We start from the raw sequence: 23913 nt of genomic DNA on the forward strand, positions 1-23913 counted from the left end.
GCAAAATTTGATATCGAAAATGGCTAATGCATGTATCAGAAAAAATCAACATATAATTTAAAAAAATATGGTGTATAGTAAATAATATTTAAAATATCGTCAATGTGTCATGTATTTACATTGAGTTACACCCAAAGAAGACAAAACTGATTTTGTTTTAAACTGGTTTTGCGTTAAAAATTCTGTTTTTCCTTCAATTTTTTTTTTTGTTTCTCGCATTGCTTTTGAAAACTACTGGGCATTTTTAACTTTTATCTCTCTTTCCTCCAAGTTTTAACTAAATATACGTTCCTACACTATGGAAAATATGCTGAATTAGAAAATCAAATCATTTTTACTTCTCTATGAGGTGTTGGCAGCCACAAAAAAAAATAATACAAATCATTGTAAAATCAACACATTCATTTCTCCAATCAGATTTAAAAATAAACTTTTAAAATAATGAGTGACTTTAAAAATAATAAATTTCATGCTATTATTTACAATACTTATCACTTTGGCAGTAAACCATAATCAGATTTACGTTTGATGAGGTGATTTATTTTTTTCATCCGTATAAAGAAACTATAAGATCTGCAATCGCTTCTATACATTGTAACGTTACGATTTTATTTTATCTACAGTTATTTGAATATTTTTAAGTTTTCAGTTGAATTTAGTAGCATATCTAGCAATAGTATCAAATAGCTAATAGTCTAATACCCTTACATATCATCTGTAGATTAAAAATTTTACACAATTTATCAAACATAAAGTTGATATTATGTATACTGACCGACTTGACTACCGCGGTAACGAAATACAGTAGAATGAATTTGTATGGTCACAGCCAGCTTTTCCGTGGTAACTAAATTTTTCCGTTCAGAGGACATCATTTAAACGTGTCACGAACTACGAATATTACGCACTCATTACACACTTGAAATATTATATTAGTTTGTGAATTAGATTTGATGGAGAAAAAACTTGTACGTGTATCTGTACACGTTAAACAATTTTGTGTGAGCCGCAAATAGGTGGATAATGAGTGTGCAATCTTCGTAATATGTGTCACGCAGTAAATCGGTACACTCTGAGTGGAGCATTCCCGCTTGGTCAAAGTTATAGTTACCTCAGAAAAGCTGGATGTGAACACACAAATTCATACTACTGTATTTCGTTACCGCGGTAGTTAAGTCGGTCAGTATACATAATATCAACTTTATGCTTGATAAATTGTGTAAAAATTTTAATCTGCAGATGATAATATGTAAGGGTATTAGACGATTAGCTATTTGATACTATTGCTATCATCGATTGAAATTGAAAACATTTAAAATACCTAACAATATTACAGTTGATACAGAATGTTAACATATTATCATTCAAAAATAAAACCAAGAAACGTCACGTGCAGCGTGTTATAATATTATATTATACAAGGGGATTTTTTTATCATGAATTTAATGATATCAAAAAGTATCAAAGTTTTTGAAAATATTTTTTTACAAAGTTTCATGTTGTTAAAAAAGCAACGTTTTTATTAAACAGTTATGTTTTTTAATATTTTTATCCTTATAATTTTTTAAGTTTTTTACTTTTTTGAATGACAACCTAGAGCTTTAATTTCATATTACAAAGCAGAATATTTTTCTAAGTGTTTTGATATGTAAAAATCGAATTTTGGACGAGTAGTTTATGAGTTATAAGTATTTAAAGTTTTGATTGGTAGAGTGGAGTGGTACGGGGTAACCCCGCAACCATGTTTTTCCACTACTCTCCACTTCACTAAATTTTAAATACTTATTAAGTTATAACTCATAAACTACTCGTCCGAAATTCGGTTTTTACGTATCAAAATACTTAGGAAAATATTCTGCTTTGGAATATGAAATTAAAGCTCTAGGTTGTCATTCAAAAAAGTAAAAAACTTAAAAAATTATAAGGATAAAATTATTAAAAAACATAACTGTTTAATAAAAACGTTGCTTTTTTAACAACATGAAACTTTGTAAAAAAATATTTTCAAAAACTTTGATACTTTTTGAAATAATGAGTGGTACATGATAAAAAAATCACCCTGTATGTACGCTTTTATGAAATATATTGTACCTACCTACACGCACGACTTAATTAAACACTTTTAAACGCGCCAATAGATATTTTTATTACACTGCCCACCCAGAGCCAGAATTAAGTGTAGAAATGAAAAAAAAAACCATTCAGCATTAGTGCGAAATTGCACTAATCATCTAATTTTAAGGTAGTTCTAAATTTAATGGTCACAGAGACGTAACGACGCAAGACAATAGCGGGGGGAGGGGACTTCGACGACCATATGCTCGAGCTGTCACCTCTCTTGATTTAAGTATAGACGTTTAAGTCAAACACAACAATATTAAAATTAAAATTAATAATATGTAAAGACATCGTTGCGGCGGTGTTATTCTGTTTTCTCTATATTGATACAATATTTTGCTACAAAAAACAATATACTTTTTGGCACTTTGGTCGAGTATTTGCGTTGTCCCGTTAAAGGTAACCATTAAACCATTACGGATCAGATTTCGTCCATGCGTTACAATCTTAAATCGCTATAACGATTTGGACGGTTCACAACGTTTTGTTTTCCGTTACAATACGTCATCACGAAGATGAAATGTTTATTCCACATAGTACCTATATAGATTATTCAAAAAAAATTCCGTTGGCAGAAGACAATTTTTTAGAATAGCTATAACAGCCAACAAGGGACAATACATGACATAATACATCACGTGCATAATAAGTATAATATTAACCAAACCACACGTACCTATATAAACTAAATTACCTAAGTGCATAGTTACATTGAATAAATATATTTTTGCAACATTTAAAAATACTGACGTTTATTTACAATAAAATAAAATAATAATGATATTATAGGGACTTATTATAATATTGTATTTGAACGGTTTGATTTTTTTCGTTTTTGGTCACAAAACATTTATTATACAATGGTTACAATATCAAACTATTACAAACAATTGTTTATGGGAACATAGAAATGGTATAGTAGTATAGTATAAATAAACAATGATGGACTAAAATATAAGTATACGCGATATACTTGTACAGGTAAGTATTATTTATATATTATCTAGAAAAAATATATAATACGATGGACACAACAAGACACGAACCGCTTTCAGAATTAATACTTAAGTAATAAACACACTAGCTTCTCGATCACCAGAGAGAGGTATATATACCTACGGTTAGGTTACCTAACCTATAAATATAAATAAGTAAAAACAAAACAAAATCTGTAAAAAAAAAAAAACAAAGCTTAATATATTGATTTTAAGCATCGGCAACTATAGCCATTAGCATTTTATAGGGGGGTTATGGTTGGTTCAGGAACACGTGTGCCAGGATTTGTCATCAAAAATCCGAGTGGTCACTGGTCACCCATCTGGGAACGAGCGACGCCGATTTGATCTCAAAACACGTTAGTGACTGAAACCAACCACTGAATCAGGCCCCAAATTTTGATAATTTCGTTTTTTATTTACATATATACTTCTCCCTAATGCTCTAAACACTTATTTGATGAATATTGACTAGGTGCTTTTCTCTATAATATTTAACAATGTAGAGTACAAAAATCACTATAATATTTTATTTTTTAGGAAAAAAAATCATATTTTTTGCATTGCATTCATTAAAAACCACCATGGGAGAATTTCAAATCACCGCGTATGGTTAGTTATAATAAATAATAATATTATACAGACATCATAATGCTAATTATACGCATTAAATAAAACTAGTCAGGCACATTTAAAAATTACAAATTGAAAAAAAAAATGACATTTTAGTATAAATTTGTACAACATAGGAAAACTAAAATATATAAACTTATTTGGTATAAAAAAAGATGAATAATTTTTTTACAAAAACATTGTTGCGTTTGTTAAGCACACGAGATTTCACGAGTTGGTATTTTAGATTCGGCGAGGGACGACTTTGGTGCATAATAGTAAAATATTCATCGTCAACCGGACTGGTATGAATACATTATTATTTTCAATAATATCATAATATGGCCGCGACGATTTAAAACGCTGCTATGGTTTGACAGTAGTTTGTCACGTACATTTTAAACTATTCGAAATTTGGAATGTAAACATATTTTTATATTGTCTAATCATGAGTTATTAACGTGCACGTTCTACTAGGTACACATGTGTATTCCCTAACTAGAATACCATACAATATTAGATAGAGACGAACGAGTTTATCGTCTGTGCATATTTTTACTGTACGCTATAATATCATTCAGAACAAAACACGGAGCATATTATTATAACATATTATCAGTATCAAGAAAGTACAAAATTAATATATATATATTTTTAAATTTTCTATGACTTAAAAATGGCACATCGCAAGAAGTCAACGGAAATAACATTATATTATGTCACATTATATACTTATATTATCATAATATTATTGTACATTTTGTGCGGAAGAATACTGAACGTTCACTGAATACCGATGAGTGATGCTGCGTAATATAAATTTAAAAAAAAAACGGTCAATATGCTTAGGTACTTAGAACCCTGAGTGGGCTGGTACGGTGTAGGAAACTATTACAGACTGGCGCGGCAACGCACTCAGAAGCGGCGGCAGCGTGTGAAGATGTTAGACTAGGCGGGGGCAGAGTTTACGTTAATAATATGGTTGCCAGTTTTTCGGTGCGGATAATAAAATATAATAATCAATATAAGAATATTATTCAATTATCATTGTTATCATTATTACTATTATATTCATGTATATTATGATAAGAAATATAATGATGGTCGCATGCATGGACGTACAGCTAAGAGGATATATTACATAACACTAAAAAAAAAAAAAACAAAAAATAGTACGAGTAATAATAGATACGAGTATAAGTATATATAGTAGGTAGGCATAATATATGATTTTAATATTAAGTTTTATTATTCGCGTTAAGATCGGATCGAACTCGGACGAAGTGGATTCGATTTCCCGTCAGCGGGGCCCGTGCACGAACCGATCGAAGCGAACACAACATAATAATAATAATAATAATAATAATATATAAAATGATAATATTATATAATAAGAAAAGCAGTATAGGTAGGTACAGTGTTTGTATAAATATTATATGACAATAATAGTAATAATCATAACAACATATAAGTGCGTTTAATGTATATATTATAATTATGTATTGTATCATTGTTATTATTATCATTATTAATATTATTACGGTTAATTGTCGTTAAAATGTAGGAACTCGTCTGTCGGAACCGTGGCCGCCAAAGCCGCCACCGCGTCGTCTTCTTCGTCGTCGTCGCCACCGCCGTCCGCTTCGACGATCGACGACGGGGCAACGACCGTGGTAACCGCCTGGACCGCGACGACGGGTTCCAGCGGCGGCGATGGCGGAGCATCCGTCTCCGACTTTCTTCCGGCCTTTGCACCGTGCTGCCGCTGCGGCTTGTCGCCTTTGCCGCCTTTGCCACCGCCGGCAGTAGGTTTTTTCGATTTCTTTTTCCGGCCGGCCGCGTCTACCTTCCGGTGGCTGACTTCGTCGCCGCCGCCGTCGCCACACCGGTTGTTGTTCTTCTTGTTACCGCCGCCGCCGCAGTCTTCGTCTTCTCTGCTGCCACTGTCCCTGTTCGCGTCGTCTTTGTTCTTCTTCCGACCGCCGCCGCCGCCGCCGCCTTTGACTTGGCACTTGCGGCCTTGGGACTTGCGGTGCTTGCCGGTGGCGTGCGGTGGCCCCATGTGCGGTGGACACGCGTGTTGGTGCCGGTGCGCGTGTGGTATGGACGCCGGCCACTCGGCCGACAGCAAAGGGCGTCGGTTGGCCAACAACCGTTCCACCCGTTCCGCCGGAACTGGTTGCGTCAACACCCGCGTGTACGTGGACAGCTTGCCAAGCGGCGCGTCCGCCTTTATCTGCACCTTGCGCGGCGTGCCCCGTTTGTTGAGCGCCAGGTAAAGGGTGCGCCGATCGTTCGTGTACTTGACGGACGAGTACGTGTTGTAATGATTCTGTTCGATCATCTCATTGAACACGCATTCGTCCTCAAATTCCTTCTGCAACAAAAAAAAAAAAAAGAAAACTTCAGTGTGACAGTTAAAATATATAACCGTTATATATATGTATATATTATACACTCCACGGATCAAAGGCTCGATAGTTATGTCGGGATTATGGTGTGGCGGCTATTTGTGGGCAATTATACCTAACCAAAATTAAAACCAACTGTGAAAATAATATGTTTATCAATATATAATTAGATATACATCGGTAAGTACCAGTTTAAACCGCAAACGGATATATAATATATATAGATCAAGACATAGGCGCCACCAGGAATTTTATCGGATGGGGGGGGGGGGGGTGCATCTTGCAAGGTATATACGTGGATTTCTAAATAATGGTTTTACACGTAATAAGAATAATAATATTATCATAATAGTTAAATACGTAAAAAATGTTTTTTTTTCAAATTATATGATGATACAAAATTATTTTATGTTTTTTTTTCAACGGCTACAATGTAACGCGTGCTAGTGGCTACGATTAAAAAACTCGATGATGACAATAGTAGCCTTTATCCTACACGACAACTGGTAAGCTTATCGCATGCGATAAAACTGACCGATTTGTAGGTATATTGAATTTACACGTGACAACTGACATGTGCTATACATTCACACTGTATGATAAAATCTGAACCAATATTAGTCGTGTGTCGTGAGTCCGTGCATGTATTTCTCAACGTGCTTAATACCAAATACGTCAAAATATAATATATTATTTTATTTCTCGCGTAAAATTATTAATATATAAAAATGAGTGACATACGACGTTTTTTGCAAAAGAAACGCAAGATAGAATCAAGTCCATCAAGCATAAATGAAGGCAATCATGACATAGTTAATTTAAGTACTAATAGTTCTATAGATATCAGCCAACAAAAAGAAGTGCCACCACTCTTTCAGCATTGAACGTTCATTCAGTACTTTAAGACGAGTCAAGACATGGAACAGAGCCACTGTGGGTGATGCCCGGATTGTGTATGATGTATGTACAATGTGTACATAGAAAGAGACTAGAAGAGGATAACAAATTCATTGAAAATTCAATTGAAGAATTTGGATAAAAACCTATAGGCGTTTACAATTAGTATTTAAAAAATAAGTACTATAATACATAATATAAATAATATAATATATAGACAATTATGTAAAATAAGTATAATCCGAGCAATACATAGTAGAAATAATGTAGATAGTTATGCAAAATATAATATTTTCAATACCATTCAATTTTTTTAATTTAATTTAATTTTTTTAATTTCTTGTAAAGCTAGGGGGTGCAAATACACCCCCTTGCACACCCGTCACGGCGCCCATAGGTCAAGATTCGATCCGTGGATTTTGGTAGTCTCTAAAGGCTACCTACGGAATTCTGCGTGTGAGATCCAGGATTGTTCGACATGCTGTTGGGCCTAATTTTTGGTGTTATGTTACGAGATGAGAGAAGGCAAAGAAACGTATTTCCGTTTAACTTAATATAAATTATATCGAAAATTATTAACGTGGAGACCGCTTATGTACTATATACATATACAGTAGGGTCTCGATAATCCGAACGGGCTTGAAAATTACCTTATCGCCATAATATGTATGTATTTAAAAATAATATTTTCCGGTAATAACATTTTTCGATTATGTGGGACAACTGGGACAAGGCATACCAAACCATAATAAGAACCAGTGTACAAAAAAAAAAAAAAATAAATAATTCAATATTTTAAATAGTAAAGTTCATAATTGTACTCATTATATTAATATTTTTATATATTCATTGTCTTTTGAAATTACGAGTTTTTACACGATTAATACAAATAAAATAAAATGTCATGATTAAAATATTAAAATTGATGTTTTTTTTTCAAGCCATATATAGATAATTCGAACCAATCGCTAATCCGAACGACCCCTTTCCTCAATCTCGTTCGAATTATTGAGAATTCAAGACCCTAGTGTACAGTTTTAAATACACCATCGATACAATAACGCAAATCATCATGAATGAATGGTGATATAACGTTATTTTGCCAGTGGGCATCAAGTCGTAACTGATGGATTTCTGTCTCGACTTAGCCTATAATCATCCCCCAAGAACCTCCCGGAGAATTCTATGCACTTTTATGGTAGAGGACTTCGTGCATAACTTATACTTTACAGCCTGATATAACAAAGGTCATTCTCCAAGACGATAAACGAAACTACAATGCAGTTTTTGATCGGTATATGATATTACTTATTATTGTCCAGAAAGCACCCCACAAATTTTTGTGAAAGGAATTTCCATTTTGTTTTACGACTCTTGTTGAAGTAGATAGGGTGGCAAAGAAGTTCAACTTCCCTTTCCGTTGGCGATGATGGTCAGATCATTAGTTTTTAGAACCCGAACGGAGCGAGGAACCAATTGGTTGTATTTAATGTCATGTGGTTGTTTATTCTTTTTTTTTTGGAAACCATATTTTGAGACATTATTAAATTAAACTGAATAGTTTTTATGAAAAATTAGATTTTATTTGAATTATTTACAAACAGTTTCCACATATTATTATACTATTTGTTTGTATACATGCCTATGTATCTTTATAGAATTAAGCTTAAGTCTCAACATAATAAAAATTAAAACCATATATTATGTCTTATAGCTATACTTTGAATAATTCGTTATTGAACGGTATGAAAAAGTAAAGATGGACGAGTATTTTTTTAAATACTAAATAGGTACCCAATTAATATAATGTATCTACCATAATACTTGAAATAGTTGTTTAAAAACAATTTAAATACTTGTACAGCTGTATGGATAAATTAATCACATTTTAAAACTCCAAACATAAACGTCCACTAATATTATGACCAACACAGATAAAAACTATACGTACCTACTAATTATTCACGAAATTATTTTTTTTTTTTTTCTTTAAAAGAAAATATTACCTGTTTTGTATAGTAATGGACATATTATTCAATGATAAACGCAATATTTAACTATTTGTCATTTGTTTAGTAATACAACTATTATGCTGCACTAAACGGTAAAACGTTATCTCTGCTTATTTTTAAAAGGTTTGTTATCGACAAAAAATATTTTTAAAACTGACGGACGTAGCTCGTGCGTGAAATTAAGCGACCTGGTAGAATTTTTTCGCACGAACCATTTAAGCGGTATGTGGGTAAGGCATATACACGACGGTGTCTCAAATTCGAAACGAGTTTGGTAAATTTCGTACCACTGCCCACTTGCACGCAGGTACACATACAACACACGTCTCTAAGTAATGTTTTGAGTTCAGTATTAATTTAGTCCACATTACTGTAGTGTATGACTATACGAGAATTCTTATTAATTCTTTGAAGAAAACTATACAGGTATATAGATACGAAATCCGGTAGCCTGTTTACGAAATTTTGTATGACGTACATGCTTGCTACAAAATAAATCATTCAATAAAAAAAAAGTACACTAGCGTTGGTATTTTTGTACAAAGGTCCGTTACAATATACTCTTCTACGTATACACATACATATCAGTAATACAAATCCGCCATAATCCATTTATAAAATGTGAATTGAATGAAAATGAAATATTTCTGTGTTATTGGATAAATATAATGTATAACAGACGAAATGCGCATTTAATCCTTTTTTATAAAAGGGCCCAAAAATTATACACATCAAAATAGTTTCGCGTACTTCAAACAGTAAGTACTGCTTCTTTTAATAGTCATTGCATGGACATAAATGAATAGTTAAAAAGACGAGAATGTGAAATTAACATCATTAAAGCTAAAAAAATAATAATAATATTAAGCAATACGTGTGTAAACAAAATAACATCGTTCTTACTAATAGCCTCTTTACACCACTTTAATTCTAAAATTACTTTAATAGATTTTCAATGTATTGATTAATTGTAAGTTTTATTGTCATTAATGGATTCAGAAATAGAATATTTGTTTATCTGAAAATAACGCCATCACTTAATTTTTGAAGTTGAGGCGTTTGAATACATGCGATTTATACTGATGTGTATTTCTCTCAACACCGAAATTGCATTGAATAATATTCCAAATAACTCAAAAGCAAATTTATTCGACATATATTATTTTTTTTAAGTTCTTTATACATCGCTGACCGTAGAATAAACGGTTTATACTTGAATTTAGGACTATTATTAACACTGTTTCGTGTGGGCAAAAATAATGAAAATTTCAACACTTCGACGGAATACAATTCTCAGTAAAATTTTTTCAACGGTTGTGTGTGTTACATTTTATTAATGCGCACTTATTTATATTATATCAAAAATACTATTAGTTACTAGTCATTTCTAGCTGTTATAATTACGTATTATGTTCTACAGACTATAATAGTTGTTGATTTTTATGCAATTAAATATTTAATATATAGTAACTATTTACTACCTTGAAGTACAATTTATACACAATAAGTACATTATTTTATTCATTGGTCAATATTCGACAGCGTTTACTATTTTATTACTTATTGTATACTTATAACACAGTGTTATTAACACTTCAGATAACATTCATTTTTTTACATATATTATGTATAAAAATGTCTCTTTAGTTATAAAAATTAATTTTCAGTTTATAGTCATTATATACGTTTCTTTTACTAGAGCCCAATAGATTTCAACACTTCCTTTTGGTATCACCTTCGATAAAAACGTTTAGTATCAATGGCGGTGTGTCAAAAAAAAACTTTTGAAATATTGGCAAGGCCCCTATGTGTCTGGCTTTCTTCTTTGGTGTTTAATTTTAGAATATATATAGGAAAACAACCCTTTTTGTAATTACGTACACTAGTTTTTGAGTAATATTATAATTTAATTATTAAGTATCATTCCTCTTTTCGAACAAAATACTAAAAACGCTTATAATTTATTACGATAACAAATTAAATTATTATACCACGTATGTAATGTTAAACATATTTGATTAAAAGGTGCTTAAATATTTAAAATTAAATAAATAAACATGTTTTTTATAATAATTGAAAAGGTTAGTTAGTGAAATAGTTTTAGTATTTATTAGTAAGGTAAAATAACAATATTGTGATGATCAATGTATCCAATTATTGGTAACGTAATCATTAATAACAATGCATACATTTCACGACTTAGGTAAAATCTTAAATCTAATTAAGTTGTTATAATATCAGATATACATTAATCGTATAGATTATAAAAAAGTGTACAAATAAAATGTTCTGTGATATATAATACTTATATAATATCTATTGTAAAAATTGGACACTTTCGTATTATTTTTAAGTTACACAATATGTTTTATATTCACGTCTTTGGATTCCTGTAAAGAGTAAAGACTAAAGTTTCATCTACTAAACACCATACATTTATAGACTATATACCGTCATTTAAAGTGAATTTTTAGTAATAACTATAATATGTCTATATATATACGTACATTGTATCTTATAATGTAGAGTTAAGCCGAGTACCTTTCAAAAACTTCCATGTCTAAACAATATTAATCTATAGCGAATAGTTTTTATAAGCATTTGAAGTAGGTATATACCGATTATTTAAAAAAAATAAAATCCTGAATATTTTACTTAAGGTGTAGATACCTATTATGGAAATCGTCCTACGTCAAATAGATCTGGCTCTTTGAGTACTCAAAACACAAAGATTAGTGTTGGTGTTATAATAATTATACGCTCTTGAAATAATTTTATGTGATATGCATACACATTGAAACCAATAAAAAAGAGTCCTTTTTTCGTATCCTCTTAAGACTATATTTACAGAACATAAAATATGAAGTAAGTGGATACTAGAATACGGTGATAAATAAATATCTCCATAATTTTATTTAAAACACAATGCAGACACATATTATTCGTTTATACGCAGTTGCCCGTGTCGCTATTTGGTAGGTAACGAAGATAGATTAAACGGCCAAAACAATATACAATACCTTATGGCTCCTACATATAGCAATAATGTATACTGCATCTTGTCGTTTAGTTTGATATAGTACATAATATGTTTAATGTGGACTGTACCAGTTGTTGACATTAGAACATTAATAATATTCACATTACATTCGGTGCGTTATGTGCACTGCAGTCCGAACGTCTGAGCTTGGAGCCATGCTGATATCGTAAAATATGATAATTGCGTAGAAATATATAATATCTTCAAACAATGGGAATGAAAAAAGCGCACAGAACTTCGGTCCGACCTAGTCGCAGCTGCGCTAAATGGTGCAGTCAAGCAAGGCACGATTGAAACCGAAACGAGTAATGTGTCAGCGTTAAATACGTACGCCCGCAGAGAAATAATAGTAATAAAATGCCATGATATGTATTAACATTTATTAGGAAGAAAATGTTTTGACGTTAAACCTCAGCGAAAATCTCGACCGATTTAGGTATAATATTTCATTTTTATATCGCGACCCGTCACATACTGCATTATATCGTTTGTATATTTGCACGTTGTATGTTCGCGAAAAAGAAAAAAAAATTCACATGACGTATAAAAATAATCATAAATAAACCGACCTGAAGGACTAAAATTGTATTAGATCGCAATAACGACTGTGACAAATATACGGGGCGTCAAGAGCTGACTGCTGCAACGGTAAGAAAGAAAAAAAATTCCTATCTTGATGGCTAATAATATAATTGGGGGAGGGGGGGGGCGGTCTTGCGGATTTTTGCGACACTATAAAAACGAACGCGAAACAACGTCATCGCCGAACGAATGGGTTCCGCCACCGTCGCCGACACAACTACTCGTGCGGTCTCGTCCTCCGGTCGTCGTATATCATAAACGTCAAACCGGTAAAAAAAAAAATAATAATAATAATAATAATACGAAAAAAAAATAGGCGTACACGCAATAACAAACACACACACGCAGGTGGCATCGCTAGCAAAGAACTCTCGGTAGTATATATAGGTTTGAGATTCGCACAAAGATTTGCCGGTGAGATAAGTACGACACGACGGCTTCGGTGTGTCCATGCAGCGGACGGCATTTCGGTGGCGGAAGAGGAGGAGGAATAATTGGTAGCGGGAAGTAACGACGACCTGCCCAGGTGTGGTGGACCAATGTTATTGTTGTTATCATCGATGATATTACGTAAACGGAGTAGAATATTGCATGGCGATGAGGTGAAGACGACGAGAATCTCTGGCTCGATAAATTTGATATTATTGCTGCAGTGATATATGATTATAAATCACACGTTACAGCATTAAAATAATGATTTCGTCGCGAAGCGTTTCTCCCGAGATCGAGACGAATCGATAATATTATAATACATCGAAGTATATAGTTTCCCGCCGAGACACTTGCACGTGGACATTATACAGCGTATAATCCTCATTATTAATCCCGGAAAGTGGTCTCGCGTTGTCCGGAAAATATCGTCGATTACCGGTGACCACTTTATCAACCGTACCCGATGTGGTAGGTCGTGGGTAGTAAGTACACATGGTAGGTGTTATATGTGGCCCAATCAGCGTATCGTGAACAGTAACCCGTTTTCGTTACAATATATTATATTTTATCTGTATATAAATAATACGATGTTACAAAAAAGATATTATAGCGATATACACAAAAGGTGATGTGATGTAATCAAGTCTATCGGACTTGTGGATGTTCACCTCGACACCGATTTTTAAAATTTTGAATCTTAAAGATGAGGGTCTTGCCCTGACAGCAATTATTGTTAGCTCACCAAAAACGAATATTCTGTGTCATTCCAGTTGGATTGCCATTGGTCGCATATACAAAAATAGTTATCATAATCAACGTGCAGCCAAAACCACCGAACCGGTTCACTAGAGATTTTCAGGGATCGCATTAATTACTATATTCTGTATAGTAAAAAATTATTTTTCGAAATTCGTATTTTAAAGAGGTACTCTCAAAAAATCGGTTGCCATCGGTTACAGAAAATAAAAAAATTATTATAATTGTTGTATATAGGTATAATTTTAGACCTATATTATCTTATGTAAATTACTCAAATAACTGTGTTCTAAATCTGTGAAACAGAAATGGAAACAGATTTTAAGAAAGGTTAAATCTATGTGTGTTTGATGCGAGTAAATATATGTCGATGATTGTCCGAGTCGATTTTGTAAAGAAAACGTTAAAACTATAAACTCACACTTTACATATACAATAATTATATTAGTACAAAAAATATTATAAGCAAACATGTTTGGCATTATTATATTCTGTTATGGTAAATACCCGCCAAGACAGACCTACTTGACTTGCACGCGGCTATAACATATTAACTATTATGTTTTGAGAGGTCGAAATCGGCTGCAACGGCGATTGTTGAATTCGTTGTCCTTCACATCGCCCTTACTCCCGGTAAAGACGTATTAAATAATATAATATTTTACGAAACATAATTTCATCGATATATACCCAATTTCGTGCACGCATCATAATATCGTACCGACCATAATATATTAATCATATACAATATTAAAATATTACAACAATACACCACAAGCGTTTTCCCATCGAAAATAAATTTAATAACATTTAAAACTCGGCCTACGTTATAGGTTGTTATATCATTGCGGGTGTCGGACATTTTAAGTTTTGACCACCACCAGTAAATTCACTATTCGTCCGTGTTAATTATTTTATTTATGAACGAATTACAACGCCGAATTTCAAATACTGGAATTTTGTTCTTCCATTACACAGTTTTCTAACGATATGTTTTTGTTGAATCGGTTCGCGGACAAGGTGCTCAGCACTTTACGATCGGTCGTCGACTTGATAACGTATTGGGCGATTCGGCTAATCGAATGTCAGGAAAAATAGTGATATCGGCCCAACTCCAGAAATATTACAAGTCACTGATCGACCTAGCACCATAGATAATATACTTATATTATCTATGCCTAACAGCACCATAACGAACCGTAATACGAGTACCTACCTATAATGTAAATTAATGTCGTTTGCGCGTCTAAAACATATAACATGGACTCGGGCCAGCGATTTGCTAATTTATAAAAATATTTTAATGCAGCTGCATAATAAATCGCAATCATTATTATCTATCTGATTTGCTGCTAGCGCCGGTCGTATCCGACAACGTAACGAACACAACTGTATAGGATGAGGGTTAATTGGACCATTGGTTATTATAATTTAAAAAAATAACACTATTTAACAAACACGGTCGGTCGTATAAAGAAAACACACATATACATATTATACATATACCTACTATACGCATATAACACCGTGTGTAGCACCGCTCGCGTTAATACGAGTACCTATATATATATATATATATATATATGCGTACGAAAACGGCGCCCAATAAATTTTTACGAGCTGTGGTGCCTCGCGCGTCTACGTATGAGGTGGAATAGGGGAATAATGATAATAATAATAATTTCTCTCGTATATGACTATATTGTGTGGCGCGGGCAAACACACTGCTGCAGTATTTTATACGACCAACAGCGGACTCGCACCCACGATGGCCGAATAATGGTGATACATAAATATAATTGTCACTCGTCTATGCAACGATGCGCAGTAGGTATATAGATGTACACATAAAAAATAGGAACTGCACAGCACCGTCCAAACGGAACAAATATAATGTATATCGTATTATTAATGCTATGATATCATATTATATATTAGATGGGATAAAATTTTCGGTCGTACGAACTCACTCTCCACACTCCGCAGACGATGATAATATAATATGTTAACTATTTTAGGCGACAAACCTATTAGACGTGTCGCCATGCGGTAGACGGTACATTTTTATTAGGTATTACACCACTTTTGAACGAACTCGATTATTTTTTAACCGATAAAAACTAAACACCTTACATCATAATAGGATATATTTTCAAAAGTTTAATACAGCGAATAATTAAATGTTATAATATTATGTTCTAAGCGCATCGTACTCTAACAAAAATCTAAACTGTATGTTGACTATAATTATAGGTATTGTCTATCGTCCTATCGATTATTGATATGATTTTTTTAGCATTTATAATGAAAGTTTCTAATGCATATTATGCACAGGTTTCTAATCTCCATGGGGATATTTTTGTAATATCTCCAAAACGGTTGCACCAAACGATTAAATTATGAAGAACTTCCGTTTATTTGTTTGTATAGAAATTACTTGTATTGCTATGATTTGTTACGTAATATTGTTATTTTTATTGTTATTTCACTTAATGCTAGAATATCATGAAAATGATACATATTAAATTTGTAACTATTTGAAATATGGGGTACGGTCAAATTTTCTCCGGTATTATACAAAAATTCTGTTTCCTACTATTATTATTTTTTAAGTACATATTTCAGTTCATACCCTTATTTTTTTTCTATACAAAATATAAGTCGTAGTCGTTCAACTGCAGTCTATACGGGATCACGATTTTTTAATGTATTGTTGTATTCTTTTATCACTTTTTATTCAATGTATAACCTGCACTTCAGCGAGAGCATTACAGATTATCTGCTCACGCATATTCCACGACATCCGTTCAAAATAAATCGTAATATAATCTTAAAGTGTTGTAACACTATGTTGTTATGTATACAATATATATTATTGTATATAGCGATATGGTTCCTTGACGCACGATCACAACATAACACATATTAATATGTAGGTTACCTAAACGCTACTCTAAAGTCAAAGTTGTTATTACCACTGTATGACCAGTATTCATTATTATGTATTCTACCTCCGACGATTTATCCTGCAGGTAAGGGTCAACAATTAAAACGTTATAATACAATGAGTAATAAACTAATAACAAGTTTTGTACTTGATATATATATTTTTTATTTATTGCAATCATTATTAAACAATTACCGCCCAGCTGTACAGAGTTTAGGGTCAATGTCGGAAAGCTTACGTTCGATCCGAAATTATTGTGTACGTATAGAGTTGTCGTGTACGGTGTACCTTTTATAGTATCTACGCCTATAAGGCTGTATAGGTATATTTTAATATTATAATTCATAACATATTTAGCGTGGTTTAATTTTACGCATGCTTTCACTTCAGAAGTGCTTCTAATATATATATATATATTGGAGATTTCTTCATGAATGGTTCAAACAGGTACCTCCTATAGTGGCGCGGTATAAACTGGTTTCGTATATTATCCTAAACGTGTCGAACGTACCTGAAAAGGTGTGAAATATTAAGCGCCATTGTTTATCGTACGTTTTAACGCGGTTTTATGTGTTTAGGAATACGTTTTACAAGTGTTTTCGGACGTTCTGTGCATGTGACTTTTATTAAGAATGATTTCATTCAAACATTACAGTCGACCAGACACCGTCGTAGACATAAGTAAAATTGCGCGTGCCGTAGAAAAAAATATACGCATTATAATATCAAATACATAATTTTCCCGAAACGTGTCCGAGTGTGTCTCGTAAATGACAAACAAATGAACTACGGCATAGATTCGATTTTATAATATATACGACGTAAATGGTGTAGGTAGGTATCCATTTTTTTTTTTGCGACTACGCGAAATAAAATTGAAATATTACGGTGCCACTGAAATGTTCAAATAAAATATGAGATCACAAATAAATTAATACGATGGCTCGTGGCTAAACCACAACGTTTAAAAATGTAAAATGAACTTCTTGTTCGCCCAACCGCCGCAAAAACGCGTTACGTTTTTTGATTTATAGAGACATGATATTAATTATTGTACAATGTAATTCTATTATCATTCGAGCAGCTCTCTCTCTCTCTGTCTCTCTGTCTTCGCACACGACTCAATATGTATTATCTATAAATACTACATAAACTATATCGTGTCAAAAATAACGATTGATAGCCAGACGCACGCGCGCAAAAATAAAATATTACAATATTATACGTCCTCGCAAGTATTATATTGCACACGGAGTGTTGTTAAGTCGTTGCGTCATTTAACAATAAGACTTTGCCAGTTCTCGTGTCTTTTTGTCCTTGTATTGTACTCATTGTATTTTGTATTGGCCGCTGCGCTTTGGATAGTCCGCGAAGAGATAACGAAAATGCTCGGCAGTCCGTTGTTAAACGAAAAGCATATTTTAGAACCGTTTTGATTTTACGACATATGACGGACGCGTAAACTGCATTTGCATGCAAACACATTTTAACTGTTTTTTAGCAAAAGGGCACACGATAATGGTATACACTGTATCGCATATTTTCTGGTAAATGACGGAAAATCCGTATTCACTTACAATTTTCGTACTTTCCCGCGATTATCGTGATTAGAGGTTTTAAATAATTATTAGATATTCAAAATAAACTGCGTATAATTTAATTACAAAACATTTTTGTGGCCTATAAAGCCTATGAGATGTTTTTTTTTAGAGACCTTAAAGACCTTTTTATCATCCAAATTATTATACGTATATAATGCTATACAATGCTGGCAGTCTATAAAAGCAAGAAGACAGCTTTAGGCATTACACCTGTTATGAATTAAAAAGTACTTACGAAATTACAATGTTAGTAAATTATAATATAAGAAGAATTTAGGCGAGATGAACATATCAATTTTTAATCCGTTTGAAGTTATCATAACTCATAATTATAATTAAGCAAGTGTGTTACATCCGACAGAGACGTGTTTTACGAGGGGCAAGGGGGTATTTGCATCCGGCGGCGAAATTTCAAAATATTCTATAGGCGAAATTCGTGTACAAATTTTTCTTACATTTTTCAAATTTGGTGGGGAGGAGGTGAGTTATGAGACGGTAAAATATGTGTGCCCCTGGCGGAATTACACCTTAACACGGCACTGTTATACATGCATAGCTAGTTATATTTGGAGGCTCAAATAAAGTACGCTTTTAGATCGTGACTGTCATTAGTATCAATATTTTGTTTGTAAATAGGTACCTACTAACAATCTTATAAATTAATACAACAATTAAAAAATTTAATTTAATTTAAAAAAAAAAAATTACATATTATTATCATTATAACATTATATTATAATATTTCATTCGCCGTTGACCAAAGTTGTGGGAGGAAATCAAGTTGATGGAACTCGATTAATGATTCTGAGAATAATATATTTGTTCTCACAAAGTAACGCGAAAGCGGTTCCAGGGGGTAAAACGGTATATTGCCGATTAAAATAAAAATTCATGAGTAGTAGATAATAATTTTTACTTTAAGAAAGTATATAATGTAATAATAATATCTATACACGGATCTATAGCGATAAATATGCTATGTCATCATACTGTTTTATACTCATTTTATGCTAATTCGTATTAAACATAATACATTTAGGTAGGTACGTACAACGTATATATATTTTTATAAATCTTAATAAGTGTAACAAAAACAGTATTTTTTATGATAGTCAAATAAAATGTAAATAGGTACTTTATAGTAAGTGAGTTGTACCTACGTTAAAATATCATATAATTTATAGAATATACCGTTTTTTTTCTTATAAATCATTATTCATTGTGTAAAATACTACAAAAGATGTTTTTCTTAGTTATTACTTTGTACGGTATTATTGAAATGACGTAATGAAGTACCTACTCATATGATATATATATATACGTTTTTTTTTCGAATATTTTATAATGTTATAAACCTTCTTCTATGTATGATACAGGTACTTACGTATGATTATTATGAAAAATGAATTCAAAATAATATGTACAGGTATTTTTTTTTAAAAGAGAAAATTTAAAAGACACAACTTTTGACGTTGTATACAATATGAGTACATAGTAATTACATTAAAAAATTTTGTTGACGTGATTTAATATTTTCGTTATTTGCCATTTCTATGGAGTTTATCGCAAATGTATTTAAATTGGCACTATTTTTGTTAATAATTAATAGGTAATATATAAATATTTAATTTGTTTGTGACTGCAGTAACGTATCATTAATATAAATTGCCTGGGTAAAGGAAAAATTATAAATCATATATTATTATGTTTTATATGTTTTACTAAAATCTCAATTACAACAACAAAATCAATTGTGACAAAATTATCTACTATGCAATATTATAAATTGCAATATCATAAGAATTCATATTTTTCAATATAATATTGTATTTATATTTTCCCTATTAATTATGAAAAGAACGCTACACTAGACTTTGTTGTTTCCGTCTTAAAAGTGCGTAACACACCAAATTTACTCTCAAAAGATCACATCATTTAGCTTCGCTAGTTTAAATTTATAGGGAATCGACTTGTTATGAAATTTGATCGTAAGAACATCATTTGCGTGTTTGTATGAGGGTTTTTTACGGTGGTTCAAGTTTTTAGCAAGTTGTTCGTACATTATTTAACATAAAATAAAAATGCTCATAACTCACTTATTAGAACTGAACCATACAAATACAAAACCCACATACAATTAATACAGATGATGTTCCGATCATCAAATTTCATCATAATAGATAAGACTCACTCTAATATTCCAAACTAGTGAAACTAAACGTGAAGTGCTGAAAGTAAATTTGTTACGTTACATGAAAGATGGATATAACAAAATGGCTGTATAGTATCCTATATAGGTACGTGGGATGTTTTAATTAAAAAAGTGTTTGAACCAATGTCTACAAACGTTTGAAAGTTTCTCAAATCTCTCTTACTTTATTCGTCGAACTACTCGAGATCAAACGATTCCTGCTGTATCAGTCATAAAAGTACAATTCTGCTTCCGGCAGATAATAATTTGGATTTTTTAAGGACCATCACGACATATGGAGTAAGTAATACCTATGCCATAAGACTTGATCGAAAAGTTAAAAATATTTATTGTCATTTTTACATCATTAAATAACTTTAAATTTCAATTTTAAAATCACTCTTGATTATCACCAATATAGTACTCGAGTACTGTGGATAATGATTTCAGGTGTGTATATAGTATTGTTTAACACACAAATTGTTTTGTGCATGTCACTGCATTTCGACGGTCATCTCACATGACATGGTAATAATTTGGTATATTATTGCCGCCAAACGCCGATCTTACCCCGCAACAGCAGTAGGTGCAGACACAAGTGGTTGACATAAGAAATTACTTTCAACTCCCTGAAATATTATCGCGCGGGGGATGAAAACGATAAAGTATATAAACACAAGACACCGACCACCGCGGCGTGTTCTTTTTGTTACGGTCATAAATTGGTGTGAAAGACTCTGTTTGTTAAACAAACAAATAAACAAAAAAAAAAAAACCACATATATAATAAATATAAAATAAAAACCCTCAGGACAATATTTATACACATTTTGTTTTTTGTTGTACGTTTCATTTTTTTTTTTCGGGGGAGAAGAAAAACCGTAAACAACACTCCGTCGGACATCGAATGCATATGATACCGGTTAATTTGGTCGGCACACCCTATAACTGTCAAGGTGGTAAAAATTATGGTTAGACGTACGCTTTTACCGAACCGTATATTTGTAGGTGGCAATAAATACTAGTACTATAATAATACTCCGAGCCTCTCAATTAGGCGCTACACACACACGCGCGCGCGTGCATACAAACACGATTTTGTTTAGGGGTGGTGAAGAGAGGAGTAAGACGGACGGGGACAACAAGATTTTTAAACGTTTTAATTTAGACCTATAGGGTCGGATGGTATGCCTATATGCCTTTGATCGACTCCGCCCGCCCACCCCGAGTTCCGATTGACTATCTGGGAACAATACGAAGACAATATAAATTTAGAAATAAGAAGATACATACAATATTTTAGTGTATAGAGAAACGTGGCCATCACGAAAAGCGTCTCTAAAAAAGGAATGTTTCAGCATTTTTAGTAGGTACCTATATGCAACCAGTTTAAAAATTACCAAATCTGACATTGGTTAGATGTATAAGTACACACAAACAATAATAGTGCATTGTATTAATTTAATTTATTTTATAGGTAGGTACTATAATTGGACTTCGTTGAATTCTTTTAAGAGATGACACGACTAAATTTAAGCTAGAGTTACCACTTATGACACTATAATGTCTATATTACCACGTTGACGATGACGAATAATAGAATTATTAACTAATACAGTAAGTATACCTAATACAAACTAGTGGATTTAAAGCAATCATTGTTATTGTTTCTTTGGTTTTCAATGGGGTTCCGCTTTAATGCTCTTTGCATATAATTATATTTACAGTTATTTTATTATAGAGTTCTAATATTTAAATCTATATAAAGAGTTCATAATCTACTCTCCAAACAGTCCAAGCTACTTCTTATTTTGTGGAATACAGCACGCATGGGGTATTATTTTAAAATTTCTCTTTTTTTATTGACGTGCATTTTCTATTTCTATATAACATGTACGAATCAACCAATAAATGACAATATGATTTCTGTAAGGAAACATATACCTTTCAATCAAACCTAGTTGTAATATTTGTAGAAAATATAATAGCTGCACATGATATACCACTTTATATGAAGGATTTTATACAAAATGAATCGACTTATTCGTCGAGCAGTATTACCTATCATTTGAGTTTTTACAGGAAAAAAATTCAAGTATTTACTACTACAAACAATAATTCATGTTACCTGTCGTAAAAATCAAGTAGCTGACCTCAATATTCAAGTGTATATATATATATATATGATAAAAATGAATAACGATTCTGAACACAGACAAAATGTGTAGGTTTCGTGTTCAAATATTTTAACAGAAAACATTAAAATTACTCTCTAAATGAAAAGCTTCCAAAGAATTAAAAGGATATTATACATTTACTTGTTCAGAATAGTGAACACTAACAATCATAGTTACTTTTTAAATAAACTTAAGTCTTAGTGATATTACGAGTAGAACTTTTCGACAGAAAAAAGTCCATTTAAACTGTTAAAGCTTACCTAATACGCATAGCTGTAATAGGAGAAACATGGACATGCTATCACATAACATCATGTGATGTATAATATAATATGATTAAGTAATTATTAGTCCAACGGAGACGCTAAAATATACGACGACGATAGGATGTAAATCACCGGATGGTTAGGGTAATATTCTCGATGTGTATAATAAAGACGTGAGAAATTGACGTCCTCCCAATATACGTACAAATCGGCCGACCGGACAACAATATATTCGTATATTTTACTACCGACGTGCGATCAAGATTAAACGACGATGGAGCGAATAAAATAACTATTATTATGTGCCCGGGAAACCAACTATTGCCCGTCGTCTAAACCATTAATTTGTTTTTTGCGAATCGATTTCATTTTTCCCGATGGTTGTAATACAGTGTCGAATTTCTACGGCTCGTTCAGACATTACGCGTTATCACTATACTGTGTTTATAAACTGTGTGATATCTTATACATTATTATATAGGTATACATATACGTAGGTATTTATGCTTGTGTGTGCCCTTCACCATATATAGCGCGGCGATTGCTTTTAAAGCGCTGTAATATTATTATATAAATGTAGCTGCGGACTGCAGTGTATATAGCGAAAAGTGTAATCGGACGTCCCAGTAATTTAGGTAAAACGAGTTTTTTTTTAATCACGTGGTCTGGTGTTTTTATATATATATATATATGTTATATATATTTTATACTATTATTGAGACTTCTTGTAAATTATTTTAAAATAAATCTTGTTAAAACATATTTTTTTCTCGTAGCAAAAGAACAAAGACAAATTATATTATTACGTATAATATTATAGAGATTCCTATAGTTAAATATATATATATAAGCAATATAATCTATTAGCTATTATAA

The 23913-nt window shown here is 32.2% G+C and overlaps 1 protein-coding gene across 1 annotated transcript in view; it reads right to left on the reverse strand.

Annotated features, from left to right (window-relative positions):
- Positions 1-2853: 2853 nt before the first annotated feature.
- Positions 2854-23913, reverse strand: part of LOC149057869 (uncharacterized) — an 83325-nt gene continuing 62265 nt past the window's right edge. Inside the window, exon 3 of the mRNA XM_089223963.1 lies at positions 2854-6102. Coding sequence (XP_089080089.1) covers positions 5269-6102 — 834 coding nt within the window. The 3' untranslated portion in view covers positions 2854-5268. The remainder of the gene's footprint in view (positions 6103-23913) is intronic.

This window comes from Diuraphis noxia, unplaced genomic scaffold (genome assembly GCF_037042655.1).
Source record: "Diuraphis noxia isolate RWA-SAM2 unplaced genomic scaffold, SU_Dnox_SAM2 contig0003, whole genome shotgun sequence".
NCBI lineage: Eukaryota > Metazoa > Arthropoda > Insecta > Hemiptera > Aphididae > Diuraphis > Diuraphis noxia.